Source organism: Halichondria panicea, chromosome 15 (genome assembly GCF_963675165.1).
Source record: "Halichondria panicea chromosome 15, odHalPani1.1, whole genome shotgun sequence".
Lineage (NCBI taxonomy): Eukaryota > Metazoa > Porifera > Demospongiae > Suberitida > Halichondriidae > Halichondria > Halichondria panicea.
The window spans coordinates 3,832,289-3,846,273 of record NC_087391.1 but is presented as its reverse complement, the minus strand read 5'-3'; the positions used below and the strand labels follow the sequence as shown (position 1 = coordinate 3,846,273).

At 41.5% G+C, this 13,985-nt stretch overlaps 4 protein-coding genes across 4 annotated transcripts; 2 read left to right on the top strand and 2 right to left on the bottom strand.

Annotated features, from left to right (window-relative positions):
- Positions 1 to 1,341: 1,341 nt before the first annotated feature.
- Positions 1,342 to 6,295, bottom strand: LOC135349447 (activator of 90 kDa heat shock protein ATPase homolog 1-like). Its single transcript, XM_064547979.1, has 8 exons — positions 6,165 to 6,295; positions 5,992 to 6,111; positions 4,133 to 4,264; positions 3,651 to 3,709; positions 3,273 to 3,506; positions 2,877 to 3,094; positions 2,547 to 2,700; positions 1,342 to 1,669 (listed from the first exon to the last, which is right to left on the bottom strand). Exons 2-8 carry the CDS (start codon positions 6,069 to 6,071, stop codon positions 1,497 to 1,499), a joined length of 1,050 nt encoding a protein of 349 aa, XP_064404049.1. The 5' UTR covers positions 6,072 to 6,111; positions 6,165 to 6,295; the 3' UTR covers positions 1,342 to 1,496.
- A 23-nt stretch (positions 6,296 to 6,318) lies between these two features.
- Positions 6,319 to 7,353, top strand: LOC135349449 (trafficking protein particle complex subunit 6b-like). The gene is made up of 5 exons (XM_064547981.1): positions 6,319 to 6,462; positions 6,593 to 6,781; positions 6,944 to 7,027; positions 7,099 to 7,192; positions 7,245 to 7,353. The coding sequence occupies exons 1-5, from the start codon at positions 6,361 to 6,363 to the stop codon at positions 7,271 to 7,273; spliced, it is 498 nt and encodes a 165-aa protein (XP_064404051.1). The 5' UTR covers positions 6,319 to 6,360; the 3' UTR covers positions 7,274 to 7,353.
- A 129-nt stretch (positions 7,354 to 7,482) lies between these two features.
- On the top strand, positions 7,483 to 10,012 carry LOC135349451 (cysteine-rich PDZ-binding protein-like). Its single transcript, XM_064547983.1, has 4 exons — positions 7,483 to 7,774; positions 7,881 to 7,946; positions 8,784 to 8,838; positions 9,716 to 10,012. Exons 1-4 carry the CDS (start codon positions 7,759 to 7,761, stop codon positions 9,879 to 9,881), a joined length of 303 nt encoding a protein of 100 aa, XP_064404053.1. The 5' UTR covers positions 7,483 to 7,758; the 3' UTR covers positions 9,882 to 10,012.
- Positions 10,013 to 10,378: 366 nt separating this feature from the next.
- LOC135349446 (sporozoite surface protein 2-like) lies at positions 10,379 to 11,964 on the bottom strand. The gene is made up of 3 exons (XM_064547977.1): positions 11,686 to 11,964; positions 11,484 to 11,585; positions 10,379 to 11,394 (listed from the first exon to the last, which is right to left on the bottom strand). The coding sequence occupies exons 1-3, from the start codon at positions 11,873 to 11,875 to the stop codon at positions 10,532 to 10,534; spliced, it is 1,155 nt and encodes a 384-aa protein (XP_064404047.1). The 5' UTR covers positions 11,876 to 11,964; the 3' UTR covers positions 10,379 to 10,531.
- Between the last annotated feature and the right edge of the window lie 2,021 nt (positions 11,965 to 13,985).

Sequence of the window (13,985 nt, the reverse complement as noted above, 5' to 3'; positions counted from 1 at the left end):
GAATATCAAGCCAATGGAAAGTATCAGCATGTCTAAGGAGGCAAATGGTAAAATGTCTGTTTGCAGTTTTTATACCCACATTTGGCAACCTAGAATTCTTGTTAAGAGGTTACATAAGTATGCATGGTGGTAATATTGAAGCTGTACATGTAAGCTGTGTTATACAACAGAATGGAAAGCAAATTGGCGACAAAATGAGTGTGTTTACCATGTGAATGTGACAATGAAAGTAAAGTACATGTATTGAAAATAATGTGAGCAAGTATAAACTAGCTGTTCAAGGTGCGACATACTGAGTGTATGCTGTGCTAAATTCCATGTCACCTTCAGGACTCTCAGTTCTGGCTCCAGCCACACCGTGCCCCTGTGATCCATGTGACTGCGGGGATGTGATACCTGTGCTTCTAGGAGACTGTACTCCACTCGGCTCCACTGTTATCGCCACTTCTACCACCTCTCGTCCACTAACAGAATTGGACCGATTGTCTTCAAAGCCATTGGAAATGAGAGGAGTCATTCCAGTGTTGGCTATCTTCATATCCTGTATTACTTTGTTGTCCATGTTTCCCTCGATGGAGTCATCTTTTTCTATACTCTGATTTTTGTCTTTCTCAAGAGTGGGTAGTTTCTCGGCCTCGATATATGTGGGGGGCGGAGTGCCCTCTACTCGTATCGAATGGTGCCAATCAAAAGTGGCTGGGACAGGCTCTGTAACACTAAGGCGACGTCTTTGTTGAACTTGTTGCCTGACCTGACTCTGCTGTAACTCTTGCTCACGAATAATATTTCGTTTAGCTAGATACTGTAGACACTGTCGAACCAGAATCACCATGAGAATCATGAATACAATTACTAGAATGAGAGTGACGGATGCACCAATGAATCCAGCTGCTTCCACTCCTATTGCAGAACTAAATTGGTCCATTATGCCTGTCTTCTCGAAGAAAACCTATAACCATGATGATTGCATAGTTAATATAGAAGACAATCAATCTATAATGAAATTCATAGATAGAATAGAAACGAGCCCTGGATTATTATTACAAGGAAACAAAATGTACTCAGTACCTGTATAGCTAGCTACTTACAATTTTTTGAATCCACAACTAGACTTTGTATGTAGTTTGATAACAGCTAGTGCAGAACAGGCGAGTGCAGAACCAGGCAAGGGAGTAGAGGCTCTTTTGATACTTAGCTGGCTCAGCTCGTACATGTACATGTACAGTGAAAGGAAGTGCAATCATGTATGCACACTTAGATGGTATCTCAACTTAGCACAGTGGCCAATAACAAAAGGATGACATGCTGCATCTAGATATCTAGTCTACCAATGTCATGTCATAGAATATATAATAATTGTGATACAATACACAGATGATTATAGAAAACCAATAAGTATCACAAAACTTGAAACATTAAACCCTATAAATATGCAACACATGAGCATGTATAAATAGAATAAAATAATAGTCCATTTCTCTTAGCTACTGTTTAGGTCAAAGGGGCGCTACGCCAAAGCCAAATGTGTACTTAAGGGAGCTGAAAATGTGGCGTTTCCAGCCTTGCTTAGTTCGTTCTAATTCGGCTTCAGGAACTTCAGTTTGAGTGAGAATCAATTTAGAATGTGTTGGCTCCTGCTGGATTTCAATAGTCACCTTTGAGTGGTGGTCTGCAAGGAGGGTATACAACAAGAGAAATATTAAGAGTACATTCGTATCGTAAGTGTATGAATATTAAAAATGTATGTATATGTACATGTAGCGGTTTACATGACTGTACAAGGAAATGAAAACCTATGTGATTCAATCATTTAACTGTTTACTTTTGTGACTATATATAAACACTGAGAGAGAGATCAGCCACGCTGCAAATGGATCAATAGTTAGCTTGATACTTATCAAACTCTCTCCTATATACACATGGCAAATGTAAGAAGCACTGTGTGAGAGATGTTGAACAAGAGCATGGAGAAGCACACTCTTGTTTCAGTATCTTCACCTCATACTCTGGCACACATGTCCCCCAGGTCCCACCACAGAGTAAAAACATGGGATCTGGTCTAATAGTGTGCCTTAAAGCCAACTACAGTTAATACCGTATAGCAGGTTGTTTTCGTACAGTGGAAATTTTCGTATTTCTTATTGAAGAGCATCATCCGAAAATTAAAACTACGAAATTATTCTACCGCAATAGATTTAACGTCACTCTCCCTGTATGAAAATGGTCGTAAATTACCGGCTATATGGTACGCGACAGGGTTTTATCTATTGGGGGGGGGGTATTTTGTAGTATAAGGACATCATCACATTAGTACTACAGGACATCATAACTCAACTAAGCTAAACATTTTAACAAAATCTACCCCCCTCCCCCCGAATTTTATCCTAGATGAAACCCTGAACAGTGTTGTACAGACAAATGAGAAGTCATCGTCATCCACGAAAACTATTGCTATTTCCCAAATCCTCGACTGATGTTCCAGCTTGTGAAAAATCGAAACCCAACAGTACCAATAATCACCTTGTACATCTTACAGCCACACTTACTCTCTGGCCAGATCTTCTCCCTCCACTTCATGACAATTCTGGAGGGCCGTGCCAGCTCCACAAACTCTCCCGTGATTTGCCCGTTCATAATCGAGTAGGAGCCACCCTTCACACTCTCCACTACAGCTGCATTACGAGTGTAAGCCTCGACTCTCTGTGAAATGAAAAGACATGTTTTGTTGTAAGCCGAGACACAAACTTTTCCCCTAAGTTTTGACGTGGACAGCTGGGATCCACTGAACAATTAATGTATTGATTGAGTGTACATAGCAAGCACAAACCAAACTAGATATAGTGATGATTAAGTACAAACCGAACACGCCTACTCACCTGTTGCACTGTCAGGCAGTCATATAACTCCTCCACGGGAGCCATGAACGTGTCAGTGAGTGTGATTCTTGCAGTATAAATACGACAGCCAATGGGAGAGGGGGAGGATTGAGCGGCCGGGGTGTCTAGGTTAGGCCCCATCGAGCTCTGGCGGGAGGTAGTTATGTTATTGGGCTGGTCGTCACCAGTCTTGGGAAAAATAAGACCTTTGGAGAACTCTGGAGGCAAATATTCACAAATCTTACGAGATGTCAATTACTCAACAGCCCTGCCATATTACGGGTGATACCACAGATAATTATTGCAAAGGTAATGGTGATTATTACACTACAAATCGCTAACTACAAGCAATGCTCCATTAAACTCAACGAGAAAACATGCAGGCTACACACGTACCCTCTCTCATGGACTCAAGATACAAACTGAGTTGCTCTCTGACAATTTTTGGGGCTATTTTGTGAGCAAGCTCCTTCAGTTTGTTGGCCTCCCGAGACGATTTCTTGGCAGTGACTATGATATCCACATCATCTATGTCATTCTCTTCACTCAGGTTAGGGATCTCAATCTCCCCACTATACTCCTTGCTCTCGTCGTCACAATCCACGGTCGAATTTGGGGGGTTGCAAGAGCCTGGGGGAATGGGGAAGCGTAATGTACATGAATTTCTAGTATACAGGGCCTCTTTTCTATGAGCGATAATTATGCATCACACAAACGCACTAACTAAACACTAACTGTGCATATAACAGTACATCGATTTTGTACGAGATTTACCTGTCCACTTTAAGTTGATCTGCCATTCGTAGAAAAAGATCAGCTTTCCCTTTCGATTACTGAGAAGACATTCAATTACCAACAGTTTCTCGGAATATGCACACAGTGACAAAAACTTTACTGTTCAAGTTTGGGAGAGCTTCAAATACACTCATACAGGCCAGGGCTTTATCTAGTGGGGGGGGGAGGGGGCAGGGGTGAACCTCCCCCCCCCCCCAAAATGCTCAGCTTCCCCCCAAAATGTTTGCAGAATAATGACATCATCACATTAGTACTATGCAATATATAGATATACTGTGATGCACTAGCATGTAATAAGAGGTGTGGGGAACAAATGTGGGAGTGGACTAACATTTTGCGACGTGCTTACGCGCGCCCAAACCTCCCCCCGCAAATGATGAAATCCTGCAGACCCATTGAAAATCAAGCTTAGGGTTAAAGCAGTATACTAGATCACAGTGTGCCACAGTAGCCCCACTCACTTGGCAGAGGCCTCTCCCTTGCAGCTGACCACTTCAATTGTCTTGCAGGCCCCCTCTGTACCCTTGAACTCTAACCCCACGAGCAATTCCTTCAGCTTAATCTTGGACCAACCACTTGCATCACTTTCAGACCTACATGTATAGGGATCGAGTAACTGTTACCGTGATTGTAGTTGGACACAGTATATAGAGATATTGCAAAACTAATTTCTGGAAATTGATCCTCTACATTGGGCGCTCAAAATTACCACAACACAACAATAGTCGACTAGAGCACTAAAGTGCAAACCCTCGGCGGTAATTTGGAGTTTAGACGGACCTTGAGTCAAAGGCGAGTGCATCTAGACCAATGTGCAAATTCAAGCTTCTTAGCAACATCAAAATCTGTCAAATTTAAAACTATTACCTTGAGGCTATCCACAGTACAAAACACAGAACGACAAACAAACAGACAGACTGACAGATTATTAGAACACGTGGCGGCGTGGGGAGTAACTACTGTGGCAACTGGCAACCATTACCACTTTACCAGAGGAGGTCCAACAGGCGCGGTGCAGCTCAAGCAATTAGCCTCTGATTACTCTCCGCAAAAACATACGACGTGGGCGGATAATTATTGTTCAATAAAAGGCTAATTGCCTGAGCTGCACCGCGCCTGTCGTACCTCGTCTGCCACTTTACCACAGGGGAAGTATAGACCACACAGGATGTGCTGTCATGTACAAAAACTACGGTAGATACATGTGGGGTTTCGCATACTGTACACACAGCATTACCCACCCATTTCTGTGGAGTTAATGTTGTTGTTCATCAACACTGTGGAACAGAGGTAGTCTAGCTAAACAGTGCACTATGTACTAAAAACCCTCGGCTTGAAGTGGTTGTAGAAGATCTACTTGGTGTGAATCTTACCCAAAGCTGTGGCAAGGCTGAACAGTTGAATAGGCATGGTTTAACAAAGCTCAAACTGAGCTCAAAGAACTGAACTCTCAGTCTCAAGATCTAACTATCGATTATTATGCTTCAGTGCGCATGCGCAAGCGAGGTATACGGTAGCGTGTCTGTGTAGACTGCTACAGCTGCTCAAAGATCAATCAAGTGCAATTAAGAGTTTCTATAGGCTTCTACGTCATGTTTTCTTGGTATTAGTGGATTTGCAAAATAATGCTTTGTTCTCAAGTTATGCCTTAGTTTTGCTTACTTGGAATGCCATTGCAGCCTTTTCAGAAGAGTGCTTAGCAAAATTTGTTGACCGAGTGTTGCTACTCCACTTAGTAGTTAGCTCTGCACTAGAACACTAGCTATTGGTAGCTGCAAGAGTGAGAAGAGAGCTGCATGGCTCTGCTGATGCAGCCATGACTTACTTTGTTGGCATTGATCGTTTTTAACAACAATCGTGGTCGATCATTCATTACCCATTCTTTTGAGTTTTCCTGTGCAGAAATGTTCGTCATGATATAATGTGTGCTATTATAGTTATTAGTAGCTTTATGTTATGAGCTTTGGCACCTCCATCAAGGCATCAGCACCCGTGGTGCTTTCATTATCTGTGGTCCTACTTACATAGACTCCTAGCAACACTATTTAATGGCATGCATTCCTTCTGCATGTATGGTCCATGTGCATTCTAATTAGCTACACAAAAAAATAATTATTTCGAAATGGGTTAATTAGAACAGGAAAAAGTTGAATTCCACATGCAGTTGGTGCTAGTATTATATGGCTAATAACGACTGGCTACGGTATTGTATTATCTCACTTGAGACCACGCCATGAGCTTGAGTGGTTACATGAACTCTCCCTTAAGCCTGACCTTTTCAATCCAAAAAGCCACAACAATAATATAAATAACAGTTTACCAGTGCCAGTTGTTGACGTTCTTGGCATCAGGCCTCTCTTCGACAATCCATCGTGGATCACCTTCACCCCACTTGGCCATACTTAGGATTGAAAGTTAGTTTGTACTCAAAGTTCCCTCACTGGATATCAAGGTTGTTCTAGACAGATATGTAGTAGCAATGGTAAAACTCACCACACTACACTAGCTGGAGGAGCGCCCAGCACAGACAACAAGGTTCTGGAAACTTCTTTGTGTCACTAATTAGAAGCCACATGGCCTAGCGCCTTGGCATGCCGAGGGATTTCCCCAGACAAACTCACCTTTGCCCTTTTACCAATGTCAAGTCGAGCTAGTCTAGTCTAGTCTAGTCTCTGGTCAGATCATAAAGATGTCCACAGTTACTATAAATCCAGATGTGAGTCAGTGTGTGTTTGAGTTTCTACATGCTGAGGTGGTGGATTACTTCCTGGAGCAACAGTCTTCAGACAAGGTATAGATACTGATAGGAGGCCAAGATCTAGTAGTCTCGAACCAACCCCAATCATGATAATAAGTTCAGTGCTTCTCAGTAGAAATATACCATGCTCTTGTCTGTCATACTTCTGTCTGTCATGCTTCAGTGCTCCCAGCCTGAGGTCATAGAGAAGTTGGAGAGGCTGGGGCATCGTGTGGGGGAGAGCCTGGTGGAGAGAACGTCTCGAGACTCACCTCGATTTAGGACAGAGCTAGACGCTGTAGTGTTTATCTGTAAGCATTTCTGGTCCCTGGCGTTTAACAAGCCGATCGACAACTTGAAAACTAACCATCAGGTATCGTACGTGCTCATACATGTACTGTGCTTTGTATCTCACTGGGAAGTTTGGGGCAAATTGTAAATTGCAACTTGAGATAAGTGTACCGTATTTCTTCGAAAGAAGGCCCCCTTTCACCATTTATACTATTTGGGTTTGATGTGATTACTTTTTTCACAGGACACCTATGTCTTGCATGACTACAACTTTCGTCTTCTAACACATATGTCTCATTCAGAACAGTACAAAGATAAGGCTCCACTGGTAAGATGTTTGTTTAATTGCCAATGTGGTGATGTCATGCTCATATCAACCCCTCCTCTCCCCTCCCTCAGTATTTAGCGTTCAGTTGTGGACTGGTGAGTGGTGCGTTGACCAACCTTGGTATTCGATGTCAAGTGTCTGCAGAGGCTTTGCAAATGCCTGCATGTAAGTGATCATCAACTGTTGGATTGTTCTGATATTTTTGTTCTTCACGCAGGTATTTTCCAAGTCAAAGTACTGTCATAATGTCAGTTTGGTGTTCTCCACTGAGTCAATTGAGCATAATTTTTCTATCATTACTGTTTTATTGATTCTTTCCAACTAAATACTTAGCCAGAAAGTGAATATTAGATCTTAGCCTCGATTCCAGGCCGCAGGGAAAAGCCACTGTTGAAGGGGGCTGGAGTCGAGGCTAGTTAGATCTATGTACTCCATAGTGTAACTACACTTTGGCTACATCATGTAGTACATGTACTGGTCAGCAGGTAGCTTAGGTACTGAGACAAGGAGTGCAATTTTGATTGAATGATGGCTATTGTTCCCCTGTGCATGAGCCCCTCCCCTTAAAATTATGATCACGCCGCCCTCTCATATCCATGTAAAAAGGTGTGTCTTAGTTGGTTGGGCGGGCCCTAAAAGGTGTCAAGTCAGCACAGCCTTTGTAAACTTCATAAATAAAATATAAATCTTCATGTAGATATATCTACTGGTTTCACACATACAGGATTGAAATGGTTTGTAAGAAATGTAAGTTACAGTATTTTGTTGAGTATAAACTTTCGATTCGATTGTATTGTTTATTAATTGTGTCGTAGTGTATCTACGCATAGATGATCTATGGTCCGTGCCACAGGTGAAAGGAAGTTGGGTCGTGTGATATGTCCTGACCCCTGGAAGAGTGGTGCAAGAAACACTGTGGGTAAGTGTACATTAATTTATTCATTATTTTCGTTGTTTAACAATAATTATGCCTTGGTGCACATGCGCAAGCGAGGTATACGGTAGTGTGGGTGTGTGTCTGTGTGTGTGTGTAGACCGCTACAGCTGCTCAAGGATGAATGAAGTGCAAGTAAGAGTTTCTATAGGCTTCTAGTCATGTTTACTTGGATTTTAATTCGTGGATTTGCAAAATAATGCTTCGTTCTCGAGTTATGCCTAGTTTTGCTTACTTGGAATGCTATTGCAGCCTTTTCAGAAGAGTCCGTAGCAAAACTTGTTCATCGAGTGTTACTACTCTACTTAGTAGTTAGCTCTGCATTAGAACGCTAGCTATTGGTAGCTGCAAGAGTGAGCAGAGAGCTGCAAGGCTCTGCTGACTTGCAGCCAGCCATAATTTTAGACTTGAACTTTTGGCATCAATCGTTTTTAACAAAAATCATGGTTGATCATTACCCACTATTCGGTTGATTGCATCCATCCGCTGTATGGGACTTTCATGACAAAATTGTCCTCCGCCATTTTTGAATGCAGCAAAATTAAAGATGTTCATCATGATAATTATAATCAATGTGTGTATAAAAGCTAGCTATTAGTAGTTTTATGTTATGTAGCTTTGGCACCTCCACCGAGGCATCAGCACCCGCGGTGCTTTCATTATTTTTGTAACACGTATACTATAGATATATCCCCCCCCATAGAATGAAAGATTTACACTCGGTATTGTCATCCTCCTTTGAAACCAGAAGCCTCTAATAAGACATGTAACACTGTTATATATAAGCCTTAATTGCTCTATAAAGTCTAATAATTTTTACAGAAAGTGGTGGACGTTCTGTAGGAGAAAACAAGGCACTCACTGGAAAGAGAGCTAGGTGAGCTTACAACGCCTAAAACATAAATTTTATAGTGGCGCACAAATATAACACACAAAAAAAGAAAAACTACACTAGGTTGGGTTGGTGCTCAATTTAAATTGGACTTGGCACTTCTATTCGGGTGGCACTGTAATTAGAAAAAGACTCTACAAAATGGTGTATCATTAGCTCCTGGAATAAGGACCTTTATATTCCTATAAATTTAGTCCACACCAATGTTGTTGATGTCCGTTACCGGTTAAGACACTTGGTGTTATTTTATTAATGTGATATAAATTTAATGCTAGTAGTAGAATATACTTGTCACAAAATAATGATGCAATCTGATTGTTCACCGAGAGGCCCATTAGAGACCTGTTCAGACCTTCAGAGGTGTTCTTCTAGAGGTCTTCTTCTGAGGTCTATTTTGATTATGCCTACAAACCTCGCACATGACCAAATGATAAAAAGGAGCTCTATAGCAACAGTTGGATGCACGGTGTGCTACTGCATAAATAATGAGAATAGGCCAGATTTTGTAGACGCCAAAAGGCTAGTTGAGCAACACGTGTATCCTAAAGACTCTCAGGAGCTTCCTTGGTCTATATATAAGCGCTGTGCTTTCGACGTTTTTGCTAAGTAATTTTCTTCAAGTTCACGGACCACACCCATTGATCTTTCCCTTTGCGTTGCAGTTGCCTGGCTTATTCTAAAGCAGTTAATGGCCTCGTACAGTGTGTCTACGCTATTCGAAACCCTAAGGCCCTTAGTAGTTCCCTCGCAAGAGACCTTGGACTAGGCCTATAACTGGCCTATAACTATTTCTTAGAGGGGGTTCACGTCACTCTATTATTGAGGTTACCAAGAATGTTCCATATTTGATTTACTCACCTAGATTCACACCATACACAACAAAGTTTGAAAAGTGTCGGATATGCAAGCAAGTTGTCCACCAAGCTGGGAGCCACTACTGTCAGGGATGTGCATACAAGAAGGGTATTTGTGCCATGTGCGGAAAAGAAATATTGGACACCAAGAACTACAAACAAAGTAGTGTTTAGTTGTTCATTTCATTTTATGTTCTTCTGTTTCCCTTTCTTGATCTCTTACTTCCATGCACACTATCTGTGAGCAGTTGCTTTTAGTTAACCAATTTCAATCTATCGTTACAATAGACAATGTTCATTCAATCTATCATTACATAAGGTTGGCTCAAATCACACTCTATTGGGATCAATTAATGCATGTGGGACTGACCGAACTTTGGATCAACGAACAATAATTATATGTTAGGCCTGATTCTATATGAATCAGACACCTAGAATAACTGTTTCCCTAGCTTTCTTGATCTCATGCTTCTATGCACACTATGTGAGCAGTTGCTTTTAATTAATTTAAACCACTATCGTTACAATAGACAATGTTCATTCAATCTATCAATATTATAATAAGGTTGACTCAAATCACACTCTATTAATGTGGGACTGACTGAACTTTGGTGATCAATGAACAATAATCCTATATAATTATGGTTTTGTTAGGCCTGATTCTCCAATGCTCAAGATTCAAATTATACGTGTATCACATCAACACAATTATTACAAGCCATATAATTATTTGTTAACAGTGTATCAAAGCAAATTAGGTATGTATAATTATAATTAGATACACTCGCTATATAGAAAAGTCACTTCTATGTTCTATAGCTGGTTCAAGGCTTAGGTTTACCACCACGCCCAGGAACTTTCTGCTGCATGGGACGTTCTGTAACACTCAATGGTTTTGTCGGCCTGGGTCGCTGTGGTCTAGCAGAGTTTGGCTTCGTAGGTCGTTGTAGTGGTGCTCCCGTTGGCTTAGCTGTATTTGTCTGAGCATTTTTCATTGGCTTGTTATGTTGCTCTGGCTTATCATGTTTTCCAGGTCGCTTGGTCTTGTGAGATTCTGTACTGTTATGTGTGCCATTACGAGAGTTGTCTTTTTCAAGCTTATCAGGTTTTGTGCCATTTTTTATGTAGTTGCTGCAAGGCCTAAGACCCTCTCCTTTCGTGCGACTGCAGTTGCTGGTGTTGTTGTGTTGGCGATTAATCTGTTTTGACTTATCTGGTTGCTCGTGTCTCATATTGCCAAGTTTATTGCGACCGGGAAAAGCTCGTTTTGGTCGATTTGGTCGATTTGGTCGATTTGGTCTCCCAGATCGATCAGAATCTTTTTTTCCGTCATCGCTTTCAGGGTTGGGACTTTCTGACGTTTCAGGCTGCTGTGGTGTAGACTCAGCCGGCTTTTTTGGTTGCTGTGGTGTTGTTCCAGTTGGTTTAGCAGGTCTCTGTGGTCTAGCTGCAGTGGGTCTGGAAGGTCGCTGAGGTGTCAGTTCAGTGGGCTTAGGTGACACAGGTCGGATACTATTGCGAGAGCCTGACTGACCGAGTTTGCTTTTCTCCTCTGGTTTCTCTGCCTTTGTACGATTGCGATGGCTTGACTCCTCTAGTTCATCATCGTTCTTGTCTTTTGTCACATTCTGATTGCTGTCAGGCCTAAGCTTGCTGGGTTTCTCTTTCGTGTCCTTCATAGTAATTTCTGCAAATTGAAAAAGATTAACGAGATGATTTCTTTCGTCCATGAAATGTAACATAATTATCATTGTGAAGGGGCAGAAAAAAACTCACTCTGAGGCTGACAGAAAGTAAACTCGATGTTCTCATTGGAATACACCTTGCAGGTGCTGTTGCTTGCTTCACATTGCAGTTCTTCACAGGTTGCTGAGTAATCTATGCATGCATGTGCAAGAAAGGTATAAATAAAATAAAAAATGCTGTACATGTACATGAATGCATTTAATAGGTATGACATGAGTTGACCTCGACTCACTCTTTGGCACGCATTTTGCAAAGGTCTTTGCTCCTACTGTGAACATCTCACAGTTTTCCAAGTCACTGTCACAACCAAGCTGGTCACAGAGACGTGCTTTTTTGCATTTCTTAGCGCCTGAACATCCATCCTTTTTGCTGTCAACAGCACCAAGAGCAAGTACAATGCAGGCCAAGACGAGAAACTTCATCTTTATTCAATGTGAAGTTAGAATGACAATATCTACAGAAGGCATATTTTATAGTATCCACTTGTTCATACCACACCTTTAAAATGATAGTGGGCAACAGTCAGATTTCCATATAAGTTATGCTTGAGAGATCTAAAGTATGTCATTGTGTAGCATAACAGGTGACCGTAATGCATATCATTATTTCATGTGGTCTGTACACGTGCAAGGTATACGTATATGTAGTGAATAGTCGCAGTGGAGCCTCCAGATAAAGACACGTACACCTCAATGATAACTTCTCTAAGAATTAACTATAGACAAGCGTGCTCAGTACATGGAACAGATGTGATTTTATATTGACCTCAAAGCGTCCTTTATTTGGGGGTTCCACTCCATGTTTAACATTATGCCGGTACTGTAACCCTTTAAACGTTATTATAGTCTCCGTTTACACAGGGTGACCTGGTCGTTTTCAATCCCTTTTTTGTTCTATCCATGGTTTAATAGAGTGGCCATTTTAGTAGCTTACCTTTGCTTGCCTACTCATGTAGTATAATATAAGTAGAGTGAAAATGCACTGCCACACAACTGATGCAAGCCATTCACCTTGGGTCTCGTTTCTTCCTTTATGCACATACACAAAATGTTCATTAATATGCGCTAGTAGTTGGCCTACATGCATGCAGAAGTTATGCATGTAGATCGCGTTTTAATCCTAGGTAACACACCACAATAGTTTTACATGTGTCTCATAGCTAGCCCACACAATATTGCATGACTGACAATTTAGAGCCCACTCATTCACTGACAGATAGTAATAATTATGTCTTACAACTGTATACCCACATCATTGTTATCATGCGCGCCCACTTTAACTAGGCATTGTACACTAACCCAATTGTTCACAAGTAGAGTATCTACCCACTCACTAGCTCGGGACGTTTCCTTTGGGAGTTGAATTTTCATCACATGCCACAACTGTTAGTCCACGACACCCACACATAGCATTGTTCTTCGACTTAATTCTTTCCCCACTGAAATACAATGGAGAACACCTGCAAACTCACCCACTTGAGGCTCACACAATTAAAATGATTTACACAGCTGCATCTGACAGTGTTATGGGTCATGCATGAACAATCAGGGCCGTAGACAGCGGGGGGACAGGGGGGCAGTTGCTCCCCCCCTAGCATTCTAGATATGCAGAGGAGGTATGACATCCGCGACGGCGTGTCAAAGGAAATGTTTTAGATACACATTCCTTAGATCAAAGTTCAATATAATAAGAAATGTGTGTGTTTAAGACACGCGGATGTCGTACCTCTTCTGGATCTGCACTCTACGCCTCTGGGAAGCAAGAGCATCTTCTTAGTACAATCTACCTTGTTTTAGTTGCTTCATGAATAGCTAAGTTGGTGCCACGGCAGCAAGTTAGAAGTTGCCATATTCAGAGGATATGGAAAACAGTTCACTTAGTAAAAATTTTCAGCTGTTATTTTGCCACCCCTGCAAACCTAAGCTATCTACGGCCCTGACAATGCTACGTGTGGGTATGGCGCATGGGCAACTAGTTGTGGCTTGTGAACAGATGAACATTCAACTCCCAAATACATCCACTACACATGTGCATAGTAGCTAGTCTCCTTCTCTGTATAGGAATGCTAATGAGTGGGTAGATATACTCTAGCTACTGCATGATGAACTTGGTATTTATAATACAACACCTATTTAGTAAGTGGGTGCATAAGAACGGCAATGGTGTGGGGTACAGTTATATAAGATATGCATGTGATGCTTACACTTATCGAGGTACCGTGTACTCCACACCTGATTCAGTTATTTCTGTGTACATGCACATGTGCAGATTCAGCAAGTCCTTGGCAAGAGCAAATGAGACGATAACCAATTATATCTTCAAGCTGCTCCTATTTTACTTGTTAAATCACATGCCACAACTGTTTGTCCACGACACTCGACGACACCCACACATAGCATTGTTCTTCGACTTCTTTCCCCATCCTGAAATACAATAAAGAACACCTGCAAACTCACCCACTCGAGGCTCACACAATTAAAATTATTCACACAGTTACATCTGTTATAATTATTATAATAATTATGCATGAAT